This window comes from Panthera uncia, chromosome B1 (genome assembly GCF_023721935.1).
Source record: "Panthera uncia isolate 11264 chromosome B1, Puncia_PCG_1.0, whole genome shotgun sequence".
Lineage (NCBI taxonomy): Eukaryota > Metazoa > Chordata > Mammalia > Carnivora > Felidae > Panthera > Panthera uncia.
This window is the reverse complement of record NC_064811.1, coordinates 85,367,336-85,392,906: the sequence shown is the minus strand read 5'-3', so window position 1 is coordinate 85,392,906 and position 25,571 is coordinate 85,367,336. Positions and strand designations below refer to the sequence as shown.

General features: G+C 36.4%; 1 protein-coding gene across 1 annotated transcript; it reads left to right on the top strand.

Annotated features, from left to right (window-relative positions):
• The first annotated feature begins 617 nt into the window (after window positions 1-617).
• CXXC4 (CXXC finger protein 4) lies at window positions 618-24,419 on the top strand. The gene is made up of 2 exons (XM_049630949.1): window positions 618-1,996; window positions 20,213-24,419. Exons 1-2 carry the CDS (start codon window positions 923-925, stop codon window positions 20,255-20,257), a joined length of 1,119 nt encoding a protein of 372 aa, XP_049486906.1. The 5' UTR covers window positions 618-922; the 3' UTR covers window positions 20,258-24,419.
• Window positions 24,420-25,571: the final 1,152 nt, after the last annotated feature.

Sequence of the window (25,571 nt, the reverse complement as noted above, 5' to 3'; positions counted from 1 at the left end):
GGGATTCAAACTAATGACCGCAGACACAGAAGGACACTGTGGCAGCTGGTAGTTCTTTTTTCCCTGCCTCTTTAGTTCGGATTGTATGTGGGCAGTCTCTCAGCTCTCAGTTGTATTGTGTTTGCTTACAGTTTATACTCGGATGTATTGTAGACTTTCTCAGTACTTCATTTGCTAATTTCCTGTTCATTTTCCTCATAGGGCCATTGCTGTTTTCTACTTTACAGCATTTGCATGCCCAGGCAGCACTTGTTCACACATTTCATAATGTTTAAATGCCCTCTGCTTATAGGTAGTATCGCCCTCCCACCCCTGATTTGCATGTCTTTAGCACTCCAATTGCCCTTTTCCCTCGGCATTTGTCACCCCCGTCTTTCCTCTTTCCCTGGGTATCCTGGCTATTAATACATTTTCTCTGGAGGGTTATGAGAATAGGGGGGAGGAGCTGCGGTGTGCTGTGGGGTGGGAGGGAGTGGGTTGGGAGCGTGTGTGGGGGGGGGGGTGGGCGGGAATCGGGGGGTCACGTCTTGATGATTGTCATGCAAACGACCTGACGAAGAATGCGGGAGCTCTCAGTGTCTGCGGTGGGGTGGTGAGGGAGGCTGTTTATTTATTTTTAATCTTTTTCCTCGTGCAGCTCGTTGGAATGACTTTCTTTATTTTAGTTGTAACAGTTGGAGGATAATGCTAAGGAAGACGCTGCCTGGGAATTCACCGTCTGTGGAAATGCGCCCCAGAGAGGAATAAAGCAGTCCTCACCTTGCTCTCCCCATCCGGACCCACTTTCCCCTCCCGCCTCGGCCCCCACCCCGACACCACCATCACCCCCTTCCCTCCCCCCCACCTCCCCCCCTTTCCCACCCAGGTGTCGGACCAGGCGGTCCCCACTTCCACCCTGCACCCCTTCTTCCCCCCCTGCACCATGAACACCAATGTCTGCGTGGAGCCCGGGCCGAGCCCGGAGGCCCCGGGCTTGCCCAAGGAAAGCCACCTGCCCGAGGGGGCCCTGAACAGCCTTGTGGATTACAACTCGGAGATGGAGCGCTACCGCTCCTTTGCCACCTCCTTCTACAAGACCAACGGGGGCGCCTTCCCGCAGGCGGCCAAGATCGCGCGCATCACCACCCCCATCTTCCCCAGCAGCGCCGCCGCCGCCGCGGCCGCCGCGCGTATCGGCATGTCCCCCTGGAACTGCGACAACGCGGCCACCGCCGCCGCCGCCACCGCCATGCTCTGGGGCAGCGGCGGGGGCGGGGGCGGCGGCGGGGGCGGCGGCGGCGGGGGCGGCGGGGGCGGTGGCGGGGGCGGCGGGGGCGGCAGGAAATCCTCCTCCGCCGCCGCCTCCTCCTCCGCCTCCTCCTCGGCAATCCTCCCCGCCGGCGGTGGCGGCGGTGGCGGCGGCGGCGGCGGTGGCGGCGGCGGCGGCGGCGGCAGCAGGACCAGCATGCACCACCGAAACGACTCCCAGAGGCTGGGGAAAGCTGGCTGCCCGCCAGAGCCGTCGTTGCAAATGGCAAATACTAATTTCCTCTCCACCTTATCCCCTGAACACTGCAGACCTTTGGCGGGGGAATGCATGAACAAGCTCAAATGCGGCGCTGCTGAAGCAGAGATAATGAATCTCCCCGAGCGCGTGGGGACTTTTTCCGCTATCCCGGCTTTAGGGGGCATCTCATTACCTCCAGGGGTCATCGTCATGACAGCCCTTCACTCCCCCGCAGCAGCCTCAGCAGCCGTCACAGACAGTGCGTTTCAAATTGCCAATCTGGCAGACTGCCCGCAGAATCATTCCTCCTCCTCCTCGTCCTCCTCAGGGGGAGCTAGCGGAGCCAACCCGGCCAAGAAGAAGAGGAAAAGGTGTGGGGTCTGCGTGCCCTGCAAGAGGCTCATCAACTGTGGCGTCTGCAGCAGTTGCAGGAACCGCAAAACGGGACACCAGATCTGCAAATTTAGAAAATGTGAAGAGCTAAAGAAAAAACCTGGCACTTCACTAGAGGTCAGAGGAGATGATTTCTTGTTTCCCAGTCTCCCCCCTTCCCTCCTCACTCCCCTCTCTTCTCCCCTTCAGGGCTTCTTGTCTGGCTTGAAGATGCAGTACCCCTTTCCTGAAGCTTCCTTCAGGTTGTAAGATACAGTCGCAGGTGGTTGCGAGGGCACAGCCTCTCCACCACCCTCCCCAGCTGCACTTCGCGTGGAACTGGCCTCCAGATGGGGGGGGGGGGGCGCCCCTCCTTTTTATCTGTGGTGGTAAACTAATGTAATTGGTTTAAAAAACTCAGAAGTTTCACATTCAGTATGGTCAAAAATGCCCCCTTGGCGGTTTCAAATGCCCCCCTCCCTCTTAGTATTAGTTTTAAAAGCATCTCTGCCCAAAGGATTGGACACTTCGCGTTTTATATACTTTTATAGGCTAAGGGAGACTTCTTAGTGGCCCAGTTATAACAGTGAGGGCACAGTTTGTGGCACAAAAGCCTATAGTTCCATTAAAACACAATCGGAGTGATCATTGAAGCTGAAATACATGGTTTCAAAAGGGTGTTCTACCCCCTTCTAGAATAGTTTTTTTTTTTTTCTCTCCACCGTGATAAAAAACGTTTCTATTTTCCATTTTCTGCATATCTGGTGTTTTTTTGAGAAAGCAGAAATAATACGGAAAGCTAAACACCACCTGCAATTTTTAAGAAGGATGTGTCTAAGAATAAAGGGACGAAATTAGTTCAGTTTGGGCAGGTGATGGTAATTCTATTTAAGAATTGTTTCACGTAGTTTCAGAAACAAATGATTCCAAAAAAATTTGGTTACCAAAGTATATTTCCTTTGGGCTCTGCATCTGACAAAGTAACCATTTTTGTGGTCACAAAATTGTTCTATACACCAAGCACAGTTTTGACTGATACCCTAGATGGTCAATAATAGTTTCTTTTTCCTATATGACCTTACAACCGGCATGTACTGATTACCACTAAAGTAATTGTTAAATTAGGCTTTTAATTATGTTAAATACAAGGAGTGATGTGTCTGGTGGAAGTTTCATATGGTAACTTGATCAAAACAAAAAGGGAAAAAATGTACAATCATAGGTAAATGGTTTTAGTGGAATGTTTAACAAAGAAATATGGAAAAGTAATCGTATTTAGTCCCTTGATAAAATTTGCAGAGTAGATGGCAGGATGTTCATATATACTTGAGAATGTAGATAGTGGATTTAGCATTTGGGAATGTTCTGTGGGTCAGATTATAGAGTGAGACTGGCTCTCACAAGTTATTATCAGAGGGCACTTGCACATTCTTTTTAAAAATTGCGAGCACTGCTTCAAGGAGTTTTCTCCATGAAGGAGAACCTCTTTAAAAGGTTAAAAGAGGAAAGTTAAAGAATTCTGTTGCAGGTTTGAACACATATAAGATACAGATTTTTTTTTAAGTTTTATTAATATACAAAGCAAATGGCACTTTGGGATTCCAGAAAAACCACAGTGTTGTATTGCTATCATTATTGATTGTGATCGGGTCCATCAAAATATTGCACTTACTCCTCTTTATAAGAGAATCCATCTCTTTGTCAAGAGTTTGACTTTACTTCAGAGTGGTTTACTACATTTCCTTTGGCAACGCTGCTTAAACAAAGATAATAGCAATTATAAAAATGCAGGTCTATCTATTTTCTTAGGTGGCAAAAACTAGTTTTTAGTTTTTGAATTGTGTTTTTCTGGATTAATTTATTGCAACTTACCTCTAGTCTCTAAGGCCTATGGGAATTAAAATTCAGTTCATGATAAAATTTCCTGTTAATGCCCAGTTGATAGGGACTAGATGGCTTTATTTTTCCTCTTTAACTATATAGTATGTAGCATAATAGATTTCATGTTGCAAGTAGGCTACACCTTCAGCTAGACCCATGGCCCAGCCTGCATCCCGATTTAGAGTATGCGGTGGGAAGGGCCACTGAATAATTCTGATTTACTTAGTAAATAACCTCTCTGAAGGAGCTTAATGTGGCTATCAATAGGTTTTCTGCACAAGTTTCTATGCTGATTTATCAGTCTAGACAAATTTCATAAATGTCCATTTTTTTTCTCATTTGGGTAGTTTTCCCACAGACTTGTTGTGATGTTTAAATTCCTTAGACATTTTGATCACAGATGATCCCATAGTACTACCTGTTCTTTTAAATCCACGTGCACAAAAGTTCTGTTGATCTTCAGAAAATGGGGTGTGGGTGAGAAGGGAAACAAATTTCAGTCTTCATAGAGCTCTCTGAAGATGTTTTCCTAACTACATACTCCTTCCTACAAGGTCATGGTTCAAGGCTAAGATTGTTAGTGGAATGCTATTTGGCAGAAAGAAAAAGTTTGGGGGAGGGGTTTTGTTTTGTTTTTTAATTGGCTAAGACTCTATCTAGCTTATTTTAAAAAGGCAATGGCAGCCTTAAGCACATGTGTAACCACACAGTTATGGTTGTAGGAAACCAGCTGGATGCATGTCAGAGTGACAGGGTTTACATGACTGAACCAAAGCTGGAGCAGTGTTTGCTGGTGGGTGAAAAGTCCCCTGCTGACCTGCTTCCCTCTCTAATTTGGTTCCTGTAAGTTATCATCATCTGTGGAGATGTTTTAGAGATTGGATAGACTCCCTGGCTGAGGATAATGATTTGGGGTTTCATTATGGGTATTACCTGTGGACTTCAGGTTTAAGTTCAGTAGCTAATATTTGTTGGCTTTAAATTATGGACACCAATTAATAATTGCATCATAATCATTAGTTTTATTCTTATTTATCATTTCAAACCTCATGAGTCCTTCTTTCCATTGACTTATTCTCCTCCCAAAGACTGGAGGCTTAATCAGATTTTCAGGGTGAGTAAATTGAAATTAAGACAGATTCACATGGATGTTTTGGGATTCTTGCCCACATTTTTTAAAGCCCCCTCTCTGGCATTCCTTTTAGAACAACCTAACTTATTTTCACATTTTCTTGCTTCATCTCATGTTAAGAGCATCTTAATGCCTTGGAAATATGTTTATAAAATCACCCTCTTGATAATATTCCTTAAGATAACAATGCACATAAAACAAATTTAGTTTTTCTGTGATACTGTGTATTTGCATAGAACACTGTTCATTTAGTCAATTCTGTATTAAAAAATTGTCACTAATTATTCAAAGCAGTTATTACAAATACTATATGCCCTTTTTGCAACAAAACTTACCTTTAAAACTTGCATCCTAAATGATCAATATTAAATTGAGAGATTTTAATAAACATGTGATTATGCATTATGATAATAAGTTACATAATAGCACTTTGTCTCATGGAAAGGTAATCAATCCTTCAGTTTTCAGATTCACAGTAGTTACATTTCTGATATGAAGATCTAACTTTTTAAAATATCTCAGCCTCATATGACTCAAGGGATAGAATCATCCCTTGGGCAACACCAGCCTCTTAGTCCCTGAACATTGTTCAGGTGACATGATTGATCTCTGTGGGACAGCATTAGAGACCACACAGATCTGGTTTCTCTCCCATTAGCTGATTTATGGAATTACATTAGTAAGCAGCACCTCAGGAGATTTCCCTGCCCCCACCCTTGGCTCTCAGCTCTAAGTTACACACTGGCATCACAAGCTGGAGAAGGGACTTGAAAAGAGTACCTTAGAGGGAAGAGACTGAGAAACTAGAAACTCAAGAAAAAGAACAATTTCAATCACTTTCTTCACTTTTCTCTCATTAAAAAATTTATCTGCTGAATATACATGCCAACAATTTTGGTTGTGCTTCTCAGTAGTTTGGTGAAAAACATCCAAATATTGCCCCAAACTTGATAACTTGATTTTTTTGAGGAGTGTTTTAGGGGAGGAGGGACACGTTTCTTTATATATGCTATTAAGTTCTGAGAGCCCCAGCCACCCAAATGACAATTGTAGAATTCTGGACAAAGCATTGTCTGCAAGGGAGATGGTTCCTGTTTCCCAAAGAAATTCATCTGTAGACCATGTATAAAATAGGGTGTTCTTCACACTCAGCATCTGTCTAGTTAAATAATTGACCATGTTAATAAGTTTTTGAAGTTTGGTGACTTTTAAATAAAAAATTTATAGGTAAATATGGATGTTTCCTATCTTAAAGTGAAACATCCACCAGTTTGTCATTTTATATCATAATTTAAAAATGAGTTCTCAATTTTTAGTTTCAAAAATCAAAAACATGCCAATTTATAAAAGCGTAAATTTTTGTTTTACTCTCAAAATGCGAATATATAACTATCAAGGGAAAGAGGAAAGTTTTCAATCAACTTAAACAAAATGATAGGATATTAACAGGTGTGTAATATAGAAATAATGTAGGAAAACAATCCTGAATTTCATAAGTGATAAGAAAAAAGTTCAGAAAAGTTTAACTTTGACTAAAGTCAACTAGATTTGTGGTCAAGGTATCATACTATAATACAAGTCCAGTGCAATTTTCCTTCTATCACTAGATTTAGTGCAAGGTGGTCCAAAGTTGTTTTTAAAAGGACCATACATTTTCAATAATTCCTAAATGAAAATAATACCCCCACCCATCCAAATATCATGAAACTTCTAAGCAATCTTTGGCATGGCAATTAGGAATAGTAAAATAAAAATAATTAAAATTCATATTTAAGGTATCCTGTAGGAATGTTTGGGTGAAATTCAACTGTCCTCAAACAAAATACAAACCAATAAGCAACCAGAAAGCCAATCAGAACAAATCAATAAAAACGACAACAAATTTTAGACTAACCCGATAAAAATATGGGACATTTTAAATAAGAATGAAGAGTGTATCTATTGATTAGGAAAATAAAAGTTACTTGATTCCTAAACTTTTTGATGAGCTGATTACAGAAACAGTGCTGTATATTTTGGTTAGCCTTAGTCAGCTGTTTTCCTGGGTGAATAGTTAGGAGTTTTGTATAGTCAGACTTACAGAATGATATTAACAGAGTAAATTAAAAAAAAAATTGTCTGTCCACTAAAAATGGAAAGGAGTGCAAACAGGTGGGCATTTCATCCATATTTGCTCTAGTTTGCCAGGTTGGAGACTGATGATCTATATGGGAGTGACCCTGGAAACCCTGTAGGATATTCCTTCTGGATTCACAAGTAATATAAACTACTTGCGTAGGTCGAAATGTGTTTTTAAAAACTCTTTTGAAATAGTTGGTACTTAGAACTGTTCAAACTGTTCAGACTCAGTTGGTTAGATTGTCTGAATGCATAGTTCGTTTTTACCTGAAAACAATTCACCTTTTAATCTTGATTTGAGAAAGCATAACAAAATGTCCTACTGTTCAATAAATTTCACAAGAGTGTATATGCTTCCATTTTTTACATGTTTTCTTAAATTATGCAAAACATTAAACTAATACACTCATTATGTAAAAATATCTAATCAAATTAGTAGGTTAAATTCAAGATTTAGTGAATGGCCCAAGTATATATCTACATTGGATAAAGGACTCACATCTCTTTTAGTTTTCCTTTATTTTTAGATTAGTCATTAAAAGGCAAAAATGCACCCAAAATAATGGTAAACTCTTCCATTTTTATGTGGGATTTTCAGTCACCGATTAGAATGTAGATGATCTTGGTTGGGAACGTGGAACACTCAAGAAAATACCATCTTTTACAAACATTTGTTTTCAAGAATACTTTTTATTGTAATCAGTGTAAATTTTGAAGATTTTGCGTATGTGTAATTTTATTCCTTCACTTGCTTTGTGGTGCTTCTGTTCATTCTTGACATAGTTTTTCATCTGGCATTATGCTCTTGTCCTTATGAGTTTCAAAATATTTGGGGGAGCGGCACAAGGGTGGTCTATCTTTCAGTCGTATCTCGTTCCATCACATACAAACACCTGTCCTAAGATTGAATTATTCTGCACGTTAATCGACAAGCCTCCCTCCATTCAGCATCATATGTTTTCTGTTGTTTATTGAGTTATGTTGCACCATACTTCAGATGCGACAGCCATTTAATAATGTTGAAGACTTAGCTCTGCAGGGGCTAAAAGGATCCCAGCAGGCTTGTTAACTTCTACTCTAAAACATTATGAGAATTTTTTTTTTTCCTCTGTGAAACTTCGGAGCTTTCCCTTAATTTGTTTTAACAGCCTAAGAATCTGAAGCCAGGTATGAGAGCGAGCCTGTTAAATTTGTCCTGTTTTTCCTTTTCTTAATATTTAATGCATTTATTTCACATTACATTACTTACTCTAAAGCAAATGGCAAAGCAAAAATTACTTTTTTAAGGAAGTAATATTCAAGATGTATTTCTTTGATATAAAACCAAATATAGATTATATTAGGAAAGTATACTACTAGTTTCTTGGCTTTTCATTTCTTTTATAATTAAAAATTATATTCGGGCCATGTGGCCACATTTAGATGATGTGTTATGGGAAGAGCCCATAGTATTGGGTAACTTACAGTTGAAATGTCAGGTACATCAGCATAACTTATCTGAACTTTATTTCCTCATCTATAGAATGGGGATAATAATACCCACTAAGTTACAACTTTTTGATATTATATGTAGGTTTGTATACTCTGCATACTGAAAGATGCTATGCAATTTCTCTTTCCTATTTTAAAGTCGTCAATGAAAAGTAGAGAATAAGACAATTATGTTTACAGATAATTCAGTACACAGGCAGGCTACTTATAGTTTTCAGAAATTAAAGCCCAGATAAACTCTGTTGTAGCTTGTGTTTTCTGGATTTTTGCTTTAATCGTCCAGTTCTCCAAATAACTGGCTTGATTTCACTTGGAAAGAGATAAACCTGATAAACAAGTTTTCCTTGTTCTTGTATTGTCAAATGCCCAGGAAAACTGCACAACTCACCCAGTCAAGTCGGTCAATGTGATGAGCCAAATTAAACACATTAGTGTGCTTCCTCCTTCCTCACCAAAGGCACACCATTGCCATTAATTTCTCTAACTTTTAATGGGGGCGGAGGGTGGGGGAGAGTGTATGTGTGTTTCCCTTTAACTCAATACCTTCGTTTGGTTACTCTTTTCTTTATTTGACAGACATGGGGAGTTATTCTAAATGTGAATTAGTTTAAGAAAATCATTGTGAAAAGAAATGGTTAAATGCTCGTGAATTCTAGTTGGAGAACATATTTAATAAATATTGGAAAATTTTACTTACTTTTGTTTTGAAAGATAGGTGTGTGGAGGGGAGTAAAACAGGTAGATATACATTCTGAGAGATAGGTGTGTGGAGGGGAGTAAAACAGGTAGATATACATTCTGAGATAAAAAGTAACTATGAAGAACTTTCCTTTTTCTTCTTAATAAGGAGAGACTATTTGTGAGGTAAAGAAAGTTAGTGAGCGATAATAGAGAAGGCTGATGGTTTTCTGGGAGAAAATAGTGATAAACCCTAAGACAGGTGAGATACTAACCCAGAAAGCACTAAAAACCAAGTAGAAAGGAATATTCAAGTCAGGATGCAATGCAGTATCTAGAAGGAACTTTGTCAAGGCAGGATATGGATGTCTGCTTTGCGTCAGCAGTTACAGAAGTTTTGCAAAGAATGGAAACTATAAAATGAGGGAATATAATATTTTTATGACTTCACTCAATACATTTGGTTTGGGAGTCAGAGCTAAAGCTCAAGTTCAGTGGAGTGGCAGCTGAATCAGAGACAAGGAAAACAGATTGTGTTATAGCTGATGTTATTATTTTTACTTATGTCTTTGAAACATTTGGTAGAATAATTCCAAAGTGTAGCTAAAAGAGAATGCTTCCAAGATGGGTGGAAAATGGTGTCCCATTTGGATCTCCTCTGCATCTAAATTCATACTTTAGAGGACATTCTTGAGAACGTGAAGAAGTGTCAAATTGGTGAAAACTCTGCTGAAAGTGCAGTTTCCTGGTCAGAAATTAAACACACACACACCTGGATGACTGATAGAATCAAAAGGATAATGATCTAAGAGGATGAGAGGGGAAAAGGGTATATGTTTATACACCACCAAGACTTATGGCATTTCTGTATATTTCAGCAATTCTGGCAAATTCCAGAGAAGGTATATTTTCTTCAAAACCTTACAGAGTGAAAAAAAGTGGAATACATTTTAAAAGAAAGATAGACTATGTACATTTAATTCATTTAATTGTGCAGAAAGGATGATTGCGAGTGTTGGTGAATTGGTGGTAGAAAAATAACTGTGCTGGTGAAAGATTTGTCTATGGGAAATGTTCTTGTGTGTAGGTAAGATGAGACCAGTGATGGTTTTGGTGGAGTCAAGAATAAGGGAAAGAGCTAAAATTCTCAGTTGTATATAGATGGATGAAAATTGAAAAGATCTGCTAGTAAGCATTAAATATTTCGTGTGCTCTAATTTTCATCCATGAAAAACAAAATAGAGAACATCGGCCTTTTCCGTCCCCAAAGAAATATAGATATTTTGTGTAAGTCTGCTGTAGAGAATTAAATTCTTTATGAAGTGGGGTGGTTTTTGGATTTTCCTCATGTGATTCTCTTCACATGAATATGTTATTTGTGTGGCGTAGAGCTGTGTTTTTCAAACTGCAGGTGACAGAACATTAGTGGTCCATGTGTTGGCTTACCACAAGGATTTTTAGAAAGTAGAACAGAACAGAGTGGAACATAAAATATATGAGTGCAGCACATATAGTAAGAGTACATATTGTTAAACTTCTGTTTCAGTTTGTATGTATACATAAATGTATGTGTATGCATGTACTAGGCTGCTATGTAAAATGTATCTCTAAGTGTTGGTTGCAGTCAAAAAAATTTGAAAAACACTAGTTTAGTGGCAGCAACAACACTATTGAACAAGTCTGTAGTGAGGAAAGAAATTATATTTGTAAATGGAACAATGTTAACAAGATAAAGAGTAAAATTTAAATGTCTTTCTTAAATAGTGTGTCTTTACTTCTCCTAGGCAGGTCTGTACCTATGCTGTATAATCCTGAATACATGGTATGTTACTGAGCACATAGAAAACCCCTGATAAATTCAATTCAATTTAACAAATCTTCAGGTAGGAACTCTTATTTTCTAAGGTTTGTGGTAAGTGCTGTGGATGTATACATACATATATGTTCATACACACACACACACACACACACACACACACACACACAGTTGCTTAAGGACCTTAAATTTTCTTTATTTCTACCTTTTACAATACCCATCGAAATCCCTAACTCTACATCTTAGTCAGCCCTCCATCTAAGATACTTAATTTCCTACTTCATTCTCAACTCTCAATCCAAGAAATGGACACATTTAAAATGATATAATTGAATTAAGATGATATAATTGCTCTGGAGGCAATCTCGTACCTATTTATAAGCCTTGGGATTCCTTGATTCACCCTTGGCTTAGTTCTTCCCCAGATTTAAATAAGAAATACAAATTGCTGTTTATGATCTCTGCTTGGTTACCTCACGTGATTATGTGATGAAGTATTAAGTTTTCTTTAGTATTCTAGAATTTGTCAAGGAATAAGAAAACAAAAAGAATACTTGCCTTGAACATTTGAACATACTGAGAATCTACAGTATGACTTGTTATTTCAAGTATATTTAACAGAGTACTGGAAACTCTTGTTTGACCTGAATAAAAAAGAAGTAAAGGAAGAAAAGGAGGGAGGGAGGGAGGAAGGGCAGGGAGAGTGTAGTGTTACAGATGAAAGGGAAATCAGAAAGGAGCATATTGGTAGAAAGGATTGTCATGCTCAAGGTCATCTTCTTGAGTCTGGTTTAAAGAAGAGATTGGTAGAAATAGTTAATGTCTCAAAATTTCTGGAAAGATGCCGTAAGTCTGAGCTTAGACCCTCTAGAACCCCTCAGCATTGTTTCTTTTCATTTACCATAATGAAAAAAGTAGTTTCACAGAAACTAGGTTTTGTTTAGTGTTGTGTTTTTTTTTCCTTTTAATTTCTCTTTAAGATTAATTAACTCAGGTCTACTGTTAGAAATGTAGCAAAGCCAAGGTGAAAAAACTAATGCTCAAAATGAAAAATAGTGTTTCGGGAGACAGAGGCCATCCTCTATCTATAAACAACTCATTTTTCAAAAATAACTGTAGTTTTTTGTGGCTATACAGAGAACTTCCTGGAAAATACAGAATATACATGTAAAAAAGACTCCAGAAAAGTGGCAGAAAGAATATTAATCACTACATCTTATAAATTCTATGCTTAAAAAAAGAGTTAGGCTTATTAATATACTCTGCTGGTTAGTTACCTTTGTGAAGGTGGCTATGTTTGCACAAAGATGGGGCAAAAGATATTCATAGAAAAAGAAGTAATATATGGAAACTCTCTGAGGAGAAATTTCAATCTAAACATTTGAGGACTTGCTCTAGCCCAAGATTTGCTGATATTATGGTAGTGTAGAATGCTTAAGACTATATATCCTCTTAATGAGGGAAATTAACCAAAATGTATTTCTAAAGAGCTAGATAAACATGTAATAACTTGATAAAGTTAAATTATAATAGTTACTGACTATATGGCATTTAATTTTGTTATTTAAAAAGAAAAAAGGAGAGAGACCAAAAACTGCATGTTATTCTCAGAAATATGGTTTTAACCAAGTACATTATTTTGATGAAAACATCTTTATGACCAAAACATTTGGAACTGACTCTAAATTCCTCTAAGTAATTCATGGACCTTAAAACATTCTCTGTTTTTGGGCTGTGTCTATAGAAGTGGTTGGTATTTTGTCATAGAGGATTCCAAACCAGATGCAGTCCAGTGACCACATCCAAGATGCTAAGGAATTTAGCCTAGTGAGAAAAAATTTTATTAAAGTTATTTTCACTTTTTATATAATACAGAAAAAAAAATATTTCTCAAATTCTCAGATCTATAATAATTCAAAGATAAGCACTGTAATTATAGAGGTTTGGTGTTTGGTGTAACTATTGTGTTTCATTTGAATACATGTTAGAGACTATCCAAATCATAGCTTTGGTAGTTTTGAAAAGTCACCTCTTCATATTTTTTAATGTGGCTTCCTATTTCCTCCCATTTTACAAGAATATTTCCACAGTTCACTACTTTAAAATTAATCAACATCTTCAAAATGGTCCAACAACTTGATCAAGAAAAGAATGATGGTCGTTTTTCAATAGCTGATCAGCAATGATCTTACCTAAAGGTATCATTGCATGAAACAGGATTAGTAGAGTGACTCTGAGGGGACATAGAATTATCTAACTTTTGTCTCTGCCAGATAGGTAGGTAGGTAGGTAGGTAGGTAGATAGATTAAGATTCATTTATCATATAACCACATGTATTTGTATATATATTCATAAGTGAAATCTAAGCATATGGAACATATAAGTAGAATTAATTCTAATCATTTTTATAGTATTGATGTTATTAATCTAATTTTTGCTTTTTACTCTGTTTTACATTTAGTTTCCTTTCACACTCCCTCTAAGAACTTTTAACATAGGGTTAAAAATACTGTATATAATTGTTTTTCAGAAACACCTTTTTAATTTGTGGACTGTTGAAATTTTTTTTTCTTTCTGCGTACCATCCCATTACAGTTTATTTTTATATGTCCAAGAACATTTTCATCACTAAACAACTCATTTATAACACAATAAACGTACTTATTTTTTAGAAAGATGTGACTTGAAGTGTTTTTACCAAAATCAGTTGAAATATAATCCTACATAGCATTATCAAGAGACTTGCTTAAATACAGTAGTTGCATTAAATACTAGGACCAAAAGTGGGCGCCTTTTTTGTCACTTTGGGACCCATGTCCAAGTCATGGCGTTCAGCTGTTACTTTCCTTCCTACCAACCCACTCCTATTCTTTAGACACACATTCTCCCTTAGGCAGTTATTTTCCTAACGGGCTCTACCACCACATTGATGTGACTTTAGCATCTGTATTACATACTATAACAACTCAGCTTTCCATCTACAAAGGTTAGCTAGGTTTGTCTTGTAAAACGTCATGCTGTCATAGTCTAAAACCATCACAGTGGTGATGGTGAGGGTGGTGGTGTTCGTGTAGGAGGAGGCGGAAGAGGAAGAACTGTCAATATTGGCAAAGCAGGAGGAGTGGTAGGAGCAATGGCCTGCAGAGAATGGATACTAATGAAAAAACCATTGCGAGTTCTCCACCATTAATCAGAGAAATCCTGGCCATAAACGTCAATTTGAAAACCAAAAAAGTTGAGTTCTCCTTATAATCATATTTAAGGCCTCCAAAAAAGTGGGTCATAAAACATATCCAGTTACTCATTTGGTTCTCTCTTTCATTTAGAAAGGGGTCTAATATTCCAGTTAATGGTAATACTGATAAATATTTTTAGTTGACATCTGGATAATGGCCAAAATAAAATGTGAGTATAATATATATATTATACAGTTATATGATAAATGAATCTGAATTATGAGGAAAGTTAGTCTGATGCATATCACATATGTGATATATATATATACACACATATATATATATCATGCATATATCACAAATAGATATCGTACATATATCATATCACACATATGATATATATCACAAAGTATATAAGGCATATATATTACAATAGAACAGAAAAAGAAAGGTGTAATCTAAAAAGTAGAATCTATACTTATGTTAATTTATATATTTTAATTGAAGTATTGTTAACAAATAAAGTTGTTTATGATTGCAATAACAGTAAGTTGTTAGACTGTGAGATTATCATATATCACAAAATAATTGTTCTCTCAGATTTACTGACCTATGCTATACTTGTGCTTGCTAAAAGTTCTAGCAAAGCTAGTGGGTTACTGGTCTATGATTTCTACAATATATTAATTATAAATAGGATATAGGAAAATATTTCTGCTAAAAAATTTTTGGTATGTCTCTAACATTTTCTAGGTATCATTTTAGATCATAATTATTAATTTTATCGATGTACTATGTGTATTCCCATCCACAATATTGTATATAGAATAAAATTTTCCCTTCTCCAAGTAGGTTTTGAAATTTTGTCAGTAAAAGAAATTGAGAACCTATATAACTTGATGTTTTAGCATTCTTTGTGAACCAAATCAGAAAAAAAAAATGTAGTTTTCTTCACCATCAGGAATGCTTTTCCTTTTCTTAACGCAAAATACTCTAAAGTTTTGAAGTTTCATATGAAGCCGAAACAAAATATAATCAAATATCTAAAGGCAAACATTGGTACCTACTATTATCTTTTGTCATACTTGCATACTTTCTATTGCAAAATTTCAGTGATTCATTAAGGTGTCAAGTTCTTATGTGACAAGGTGAGCCAAATGCTGTGAGGTGTTCCCAGTTTCAAGGTCTTAGATGCTTGGAGTCTAAGAAACTTATAGGGGATTCTTCACAGGAAAACTATTTCAGCAGAGTTTAAAAGAGGCTGTATTGGCTAACTGCAGTTCTAAATTGCTTTGCTTTTGGTTGGAAAAAGTATACTTCACATCCTTATATGAGAATCGAAAAATGGATGATTTCCATTTCTTTAATTAATAATAAATGGGAAAACTAGAAATAATTTTCTGATTAGTAGAAGAATAACAGTCGCCCAAAACACTCCAGGTTGGAAATCATTGTATTAGAAGCATCCTGTTGTTTCACAGTAGAATTCCGAAGACCCAGGTGAATCACTGAGATTTTTGGATTCAAAAGTATATGAATAAATATTAGAAAGATATATTTAACTTTAGTTACAGAATTTTCAAATGTCGTAAGTATTATCTCAATTTATAGCCTTATGCATTCTGAAGTAAATTTCAACATCAAGTTGCCTTTAATTTGCCCTTTGAAAGTTCATGTCTAGCTTTATTAAAATGATGAGTATTGTTTAGTGCTGCACTTTCTATATTGTAAAAAAGGTATAGATATCCCATTTTCAGCTATCAGGAGGTGAATTTTTTTAGACTTGCCATATTTTATTTTTTTTTCATTTTAAACTTTTATTTTAGAGAGAGAGAGAGGGAGAGCAAATGGAGAGGGGCAGAGAGAGAGGGAGAGAGAGAGAGAGAGAGAGAGAGAGAGAGAGAGAGAGAATCTTAAGCAGGCTCTGTGCTCAGAGGGGGGCCCGCAGTGGGGCTCAATCCCATGACCCTGGAATCACAGCCCTTGGATCATAACCTGAGCTGAAATCAAGGCAGATGCTCAACCGACTGAGCCACCCAGCCACCTCTGGACTTGCCATATTTTAAACAAAAGTGTGTAGATGCAGGCTCAACCTGAAGATGTCACAGTTCACATGACTGCTCAACAGGCACAAAAAAAGAAAAAAATACTCAAATTCTAAGGTGGCGGCTTTTGGTAGTTTTGTGTATTTTAGGTTGTTTAATTTATGTCTTCATTGCTGATTTAACAGAACTTAAATAATACCATTGCCGGAGACAGATTGATAATTTTTTGTATTCATTTTTTAATGTCAGTGTAAACTGTACTTGGGTTTGGGTTATATCATTCTTTTATTCAAGAAAGTATCATTGCTTTTTAAAGTTATTTAGGAGGGAAACAGAAGCCAGCCCTTTAAGCTCATTAGTTTAAGTTCTTTGGTATGTGGCTCTGGCTTTCATAGGGATGAATTCTCTGGAACACCATGCTTTACAGCAATACCGGAAGGAGAACTGAGGGCTGCAGGTTTCTCCACAGTCCTCCTGGGAGCAGGCTGTTTTTTGTCAGTGTTTGCACCTGCAGGAGCAGCGAAGGCTGTCTTAAACAATGCTGATCAACTCAATTCTATTCTTTACCTCTCCACCCCCTTCTCTTCCTGGGGAATCTGGCTTTCCTGTCACTCAGGATAATGATTTCCTGCAAGCATCACTGAGATCCAGAAAGTCACTGTAATCTCATCAAGAGTGTGATTCCCCAGCTGGGACTCTTGAATTTATATAACCCCGAAGGTAGCTAGGCAGGGTGCTTAGTCCCTCATTGGTGTGTTGAATCCACACAACATTTGAAATAAAAGTCCTCTTACAAAGATGACCTCATTCATTGACAGGATTAGAGAAGACATGTCCCCAAATTAGTACAGACTTAATCAAAAATATATAATTTAAACAATATTTTATGTATGAAAACAAACAGTGTTGCCTTACCCATCTTGGCAGAAAAGAACTCAGTCCAGATATAAAGTAAGTTTCCACTGAACCAATACAAATCAGGCAGGAGATTGGGCATACATTTTCTGCTTTGTGTGACCTATGGGGGACACTAAGGAGTTTTATTACTTTTTTAATCCTGAAATAACATTTAGAGGAACCTCACTTCAAGCTTCTGGTGAATGCCTTGATAATTTGTTCTAATTAACGCACCATTGGTTTTCCTGTTTTCTCACACATTTTAGGTGATTTCCCAACAAATCATTTTAGGCTTCATGACCTCATAAATCTTCATATAAGGGAGAAATCGTTTTTAAAAGATGCCACCCTGCTAATCTTCACCTTTACCCTACAGCGGTGGATGGTCTGTACCTTAGGTGTGGAGATATGTACTGGTCTCAATGTATGCATAATAATACACACACATCCCAGTGCTATTATTCTGTGACAAGATGCATTAGTAAAGAAAACCAGCTCTCTGTTTTTCTCATATTTGCATTATCTAATTAATTTTTAGTGGTAAAAAGCATTGAGAAATGATTATCTTTCTCCTCACAATAATGACCTTTGATCTCAGGTGGCATTTTATAAAGCTTTCCTTTTCTAAATATTGCAAATAAAACTGAGTAATGGAAAAGGGCACAGGAAGAGCAAAGAGCTGGAAAAGAGACTTCAAAATATATCTAAGACATAAGGAGTTCACCTCATTTAAAAAATGTACTCCATACATTTTTCTGTTTATCTTCATAAACATATATGTTTATCAAGATACAAGATTATCTAAGTATATACTTACAGTCTTGTTTCCAGTTGGCATCTGAGAGTAAATTGGCATCTCTATGTCATATTCTATACATGTAAATGTGAATATATATGAATATATATGCACATGTTTATTTTTCATATGTGAATCTGTAATTGCATGGATATGTTTGGATCTAACTTATCTTGTTAAAAATGACTACATTTATATAAGTATGCATACTTATATAAAATTTATTCTTAGTTGGCATCAGGCAGCAAGCTTAGCATCTGGTATAAACGTCTAAGTTTTCATTTACTGCTTGTGTGTGTGTGTGTGTGTGTGTGTGTGTGTAAAGCATGAATATTAGAATGAATATGTTGTTTTTTATGAGTTCATATAGTTCCTTTAACAGTGATTAAATTAATGTAATGAGCATATATAATTATATTTATCATTCAAAAGTTAATTTTGGAAAGTAGGAAAGGAGTTTTTCTTATCAACCAAATCAAATGATGGAGATTCCTGTATGCATAGTGAGCTGGAGAGAAGAAAACATTACACCATGAGGAGTAAGGATTAAAATATTAATAAGTACTAGTTATGTGGGAATAATAGACTTCCTTATTTGCATTTTTAAAGAATACTTCACAAGTTAAATACTTTTGTATACAAACTTGTACTTTGGGTACAAACTTGCATTAGAATCAGTTTGGGGCACCTGTCTGGTAGAGCACAGGACTCTTAATCTCAGGGTCGTGAGTTTGAGCCTCACATTGAGAGTAGAGTTTATTTTTAAAAATAATCAGGGCGCCTGGATGGCTTAGTTGGTTAAGCCTCCAACTCTTGATTTTAGGGCATGATCTCTTGGTTCGTGAGATCGAGCCCCACTTTGGACTCTGTGTTGACAACGCGGAGCCTGCACAGGATTTTCTGTCTCCCTCTTTCTCTGACCCTCCCCTGCTCACTCTCTATCTCTCTCTCTTTCAAAATAAATAAACATTTAAAAAATAAAAATAATAACTAAAGAATCATTAGTTTGTTCTTACATATTCATCTTCAAATTTATTGTGTTGACTGCAGGGACAAGTTTTTCAAAACTCTTTCTAGTACAAATAGTGAAAAGTGGCTTTGCTTTCCAAAATGGTTATTCTTTTCATTTACATTTCAGTGGACATCTTAATTAATACACTCGTATTTTTAGATGACATTAACACAATAGGACTGTGTCAACCAAATAAGTGAAATGTGAGACAGTAAATCAAAGCTAGTTTCAATTATTAAGGAGTACTTACAGTAGAATTTTTCATGTATACTCTGAAACATGAAGTTCAAGTGCTATTAACACTGTCTTAAGATGTGTTTACAAGAAGTACGTGTGTGTGTGTGCGTTATGTACCTACTCAATAATTTGGTAACATTCAACATGTCAATTTATATACTTAATTATCCTAGCAGCTACCTTATATTCTACACAGGCTTGTTGGACTGGTCTAAGGAATAGTACCAGCTCTCTTTCATTAGCCCCTATAGGAAAATTTACTCTTAGCTTGTTGTTTCTTATGTACTTTCAATATGTTCTCATGTGATTCTGTTTTTTAAAGAAGAGTATAGTATAATGAATTACTGTAATGTTAATATATGGAAGAAAATTCAATCCTATACCGTTTTTCTGACAAAAAAAAAATCCCACAGTGACTTTAACCTTTTTGTTAAAAGAATTGCTCATACTTTTGGTGCTAACTTATTACTCCTTTGAAAAACGATAGTATTTTTATGGTATAAAAGTTATGTTCCATTGAGTATCATTGGCTAGTGTAAGTTTGTTTCATACATATGACCTTAATTTGTTGAAAATGCAGACTTTAAAATAGTGGTACATAGTTGTTAAATGATAGAAGTAACATCGATGTAATATTTGTTGTTGTCCTGTTATAAAAGAAATTCCCCAGAATAAAGAAACTACTTCACTGAATTCTCTAAGCAGCAACCTTACATAGAGGTGCATAGGTACACAGCAGATACAGACTTTCTGGCTGGACTTCCTGCTATTGATTAACAGCTTCAACCTTCCCATTTATTCTGATGGTTATCCATGTTCTACGCTGTGTTTCTGGTATTTTTTAGACTAATGTGTTTTAATCATTATATTCAGTAAATTATCATTAATTTCAATATTCTAATTTTTGTAATGTTCTAAGATTGAGCATTTCTTTTTTATTAAATGTTGAAATATACAAGTCATTATGTTGTGTATTGCTGACTAAAAATATTGCTGAAGTGTAAAGGAGAAAAATCTAATTTTATATTGGCATAGAAAAAAAGCTTAACTTGTTTTCTTGCTCTTTTTTTATAGAGAACACCTGTTCCCAGCGCTGAAGCATTCCGATGGTTCTTTTAAAGCAGTAGTATATCTTATTTTCAAGGCATTTGGAAGTGAAGGGCAAACTAATGTCTTGTTTTAAGAAACTGCTTAGTCCACCACTGAAGAAAATATCCAGATATTATTTTCATTTTATGTATAGGGGTTTCTTCAAAACAAAACAAAACAAAACAAAGGAAAAGAAAAAAGACATATAAAAATAATCTGGGAGTTTGGGGAATTGGCCAGTCTATTTACTTTCAATACACTGATTCTTTCTTTGATGTAATTTAGCTATACTAGTGAAGTTGTTGTCTATTTTGAAAGTGGCTGTAAAAAAATAAGTTTGGGTAAACCCCTGCTGTAAAATCATGTATCTTTGCAAAGTACATATCTATACTTCATTTTCAAATATATGTGTTTCGGTACTGTAAACTGTACAGATAGCAGCTTGTATTTTGTGTGTTTAGACACAAGGAGACAATCATGTCTGAGCATCTATGGAGATTAACAGTTTGTACACAACAGTATGGTTCTGCGAGTTAAATCTGGAGCAATAAATTTTAGCTTTAACTATTTTTTGCCAGTTGTTTCTAGAAGCAGCAACAGCAGTGGCATGTTTTGCCATGCATCTTTCCGTAGAGACTTGATGCCAAGTTTTGCAAGACTAAAAGATGATGATGCATCCAGCAATGACCTTCAGTTGTATTGTTATAAGAGGGGGAAGATGTTATGAAAGTTTCAATTAATCTTTTGAGCACTATATTAGAGTAGTGGTTATGCACTTGCATTGCTTACAAACGAGCTGTACAGAAGGGTATACCTCCCAAATACTTAGTGTAGTTGACTTGTCTTGGGTTGCACTGTAAGGCGGAGTACTCACAGTAGTTGGAACATGCAGCATCAGTTGTATAACTTTTTTTTTAAATCAGTGTTTTCTAGGATACAGAGAAAAGTATCATATCTTAGGGGAGAAATTCATGATTGATTTTTTTTCTCAGCCCAGCATGGGGTATATGTATTTTTTGTTTGTTTAAATTTTGCTCGCTCTCTCTCTCTCTCTCTTTTTCTTTTGGTAGGAAAAAGAAACTTTTGATAAAATGTATCCAAATGTTTTAATTCCATGTATGAAGTGAAATGGGTAGTTTGTTTTAAAACTTGACTACGTAAAGACCTCCTGCATTGAGACATGGCTAGGTATATTTTTAAGTTAAAAAAATTAAACACATTTATAGAAGTGAGGCTTTTAAATCTCTTTTTATCTCCTTTTCTCATAGCCTCCCAGTTGGACCACTGGCCTTCCCCTAGGCCCTCAGTGGAATGTTCCATTGCTCCTATTCCCGTTTTTTGTCACTTGATGCTTTCATTCCTGAGAAGGCAGGGCCACATTCTGTGGAGTTCCATAAATGCAAACAGCCCCAAACACAAAGAAGCTAATGTTTCATAGGATCTGTGCTACCTTTTCACGTAGGATTTGGTTTTCTTAAGGCAGTCAAGGTTCCTAAGTCTGTCCCAGGAGGACAGATACGTTACTTGTGATGACATGATACCTAGGGAGTTTATTTCATTTCTGTTTCTTGCCAGATTATAAAGTCTATTCTCATCTTTAGGAATAAAATAGAGTTTAGTGAAAATACATGGAGGATCGAAGTTGCCATGTTACTGTAACTTTTGTTCTTTATCCACTAGCCAGCTACTTCAGCCTATAACATCCACTAGCCTGCTGAAAAATGTTAGCAAGATGGATCACACAGAGGAGAATAACCTGAGAAGAGAAAGGGTGATGAAAAGGACTGTAAAGTTTTAGAAAGACTAGCAGATTAATAATTTTAAGAGGCTAGTTGTAGTTGTGAATGGGAAATAATATCACAGGAGATTTTAAAAAACACAGAAGGAGCACTTCCTCATCAGAGCATGGGTGGGAGGGGTGGAGAAGTCACCTGCAAATGCCAATGTGAAAAACAAGTGACTAAACCTGCCTAGAATATGAACGCAAGGTCTCCACTTATGGTTGAATGGCCTTTTTAAGGAAATTTTATTATATATTACACCTATCCATGTTTAAAGAAGAAAACTAAATAATCACAAGCTAAAATGTGCTTAAAATGTATGTTAATTTTGAGATAGCTTTCTGCTTGATGTATATTCCTTTGAGGGTTTCTAGTTAGAATTTCTGTTTCTGCTGTGGGACCAATGAGAACTATAGGAGTTCTTTCTTGTCCACTTTTATTTGATTTTACTTACTTTTAAACCAATTTGCTAAATAATTACAAGTAAGTGAAAACTTACTTCCACACTTGAATGGTAAGTTTGCCTTGCTATTTGGAAAACGACGATTATTACTATAGGATTGAAGCAAATGTCCGTTCGGGCTGTATCAGGCATACAATAATGGATAAAGATCGCACAGCAATGTACTGAGAGTCTAAAATACATGCTAGTATTGCATGTCTCGATGTGTTTTTGTTTGTTTTCTTAAAGAACTAATGAATCTGTATATTGTAAAATGTGGTGTTTTACATGTCAAATCAATTTTTTAATGAAAAAATGTTGATTATGGAAATGGAGAAGTGCAGCTTTTTTTTAATTCTCTTACATGTTTTTGTTCTCGATATTGTTCTTTTACGTCACCCATTTTTTTTATGATTTTGGTAAAACTCTATTTATATAATGTAGGGTGCATAAACGTTCTCGTTGGTGATGTCGAAGAAAGATGTTACTCTTCCAGCCTCCCTCTGGTTCTCTTCCCTGTAAGTCCATATACTGAGAACTTGTAAAGGATGTCATTATAACCCTAAGGGAACTATTTAAAGGTTTACATTTTTCATGATTCTAAAATACCCAATGACATGTAACTTTTGAAAATTCCTTGCTGTATGCTTCATATTCAGTACCAAGAAAATTCAGAACATGGCAATCAGAATATAGATCATGGCGGACTATACAACTTAAAAATTGCATATCGGATAAGTCCAATTAAAATTTTGTAAGAGAGATCTACATACACAGATGTCTTACCTTCCCTACGAAGTAAGGAGATAAGAAGACGCACATACCGTAAGCATTTGGGGAGAGCTGGAAAATACGTAGGATGTTGGTACATAGTACAGTGAAGTGTTTTCCTTGTCAGCTGTCACTCGGCACCCTAAACATCCCAAGAGCATCATCATGCAAACTTCCCTCTTTCCAGGCCTTCAGACCAAAGTGGCTTTCTGATGGATTTTGCCTGTCTGTTCCCAAGTGGAGGCATAGTTACAAATCAGAAATGTGTCCATCTTTAGGAGAGAAAACAGTGATAGTCTTCCTCCAGTGTAAGAGTATTTAAGAGCATCTCGTGGTTGCTTAATCCCCAGTAGCCAACTTCCTTCTATACACATTCACAGGGAACAAGACATGGTGGGCTTCCTATGAATTCCTATTAAGCAATCACTACAGAAAGGAATATCCCCTTCCTTTCATTTAGAACCCCTGGCATGTAAGTTGTACAATTAATACTAAAGCTTACAAAGTCTTTAGGCCGATAGTATCTGTAATCAAATAATGAACAAGGGAAAGCAGTTAAATGAACACACTATTCAGGGTCAAATATGTTCAGCAAAAAGCCGTGGTGGGTCTTTGATCATGGTTAGATTCACAGTGATATCAAACAGTTGGTTCTCATGTAACAGCTAAATGTTTCACATTTTGTTTTTATTAAATTTGGCAGTTTCACACTGAGATCTGTATTCCTAGTGAATAAAAGACAGCTACTATGTTCGGAGGGATTCCATTTTCACAATGGCAAGGAAGTCTGAGATTTCAGGAACGTGGGCCACAAAATGTACTCCTTTCAGTGTTCCCCTCTTCTGAACTGTGCAGTCATCTATTAAATTTTCTAATAGATATTTGTGTAAGGTGTATGTATGCTTGTGCAATTATAAAAAAAAAGCAGTTTTGGAAAACAGTGTATTTATTAAAGAAAATTACTTATGGGGCATGTACAAAACTGTAAAAAAAAAAAAAAGCTACAAAAAAAAAAAAAACACATTCGATTTGCCCAGTAAAGTTGTTTTTGTGAAATTTCTGTGTTGTTGAATAAAGGACTTTAGTATTCAAAATATCTCTATTTTTCCATGAACAAATTTTTATTTGTGGGAATTTAAGTCATGGACATGTGATCCTGATAATCTAATTTTGTTTATGATAAAACAAGTGTATAATTCTACACTTGCCCTTATGTCAGCAGAATGAATACTGTATATAAATCTTTCATAAAATACGGCAGTTTTGTTCATTTTGTTTTTCCTCATAGATTTTTGTCTTTCTCAGAGAGTTAAAGAAAAGGAAAAAGAAGAACATGGTTCTTTTCACATTTCTAGAGGATATTTTTTGTTGTTGTTGAAAGCTTTAAAAGGTCACCTAAATAGAGGAAGAAATGAATGTATCCAAACTTTTCTCCTTCCTTCTCCATCCTAAGTGTGCCAGGAGAAAGCATCCCATGAATCCCTTGTGCCATGAATGGAAAGTCCTGGTGGTAATACTTGAAAGCATTAAAGTTCATGAAGAAATGTGCAACACTGGAATTCTATCTTCAGCCATTCCCAGCAATACTCTGAGATTAAATTTTTTATTGTCGTACTTTTTAAAAAATTTTTTATGGAATATGATGGTCTGCCCACGCTGCTTATTGTTTTGGTGGTGAATGTGCTTAACCCCTACTTACCTCACTGTTTCTCAGAACAAAGCTCTAATTTTTTTGATGCCTCATAAACTACAAGAAATGTAGAACACAATTTTATATCTTGGAAATCCTTAATATGATGGCAAACACCGAACTTCAAACAATTGAAAGAGTCCATGTCCACAGAAAATAATACCACATTAGAAGATGTTTGTCGATTTTATAAATTTCAGGGTGTGTTCTTTTAGTATAATACCGCAAATGTAAAATACCTTGTTCCTGGCAACAGAATTAGATCGCACAGTGTGCGAAAGAAGAATTAGGTAACTTGAATTACGAGAGTTTCTGGATACTCAGCAATATTTTCAGGTGAGTTGTTGTGCTTGTTTATTACATTTTGGAGTAAGCAACAATAGGGCAAAAATATAAAACTGGGTTTTCATAGAAAATACTTTCCTTACTTGAAATCTTCAAGTAAGGTTTATTTGTAGTGATAAGAGAATAATGCTCCAAAATAGTTTGAATTAACCATGAAGGGAGAGGGGAGGAGTTCTACACCTTATTTAGACGTTGAGCCAGATAACAGTTTCATATGGTTTCTGCAAAATCATGTATTTTTTAAAGAGTGTTTATTGGTAAAAGTTATCTTTATTTGCATGTTTTATGCAGAAGCTATTCTCCATTTTATTTCTA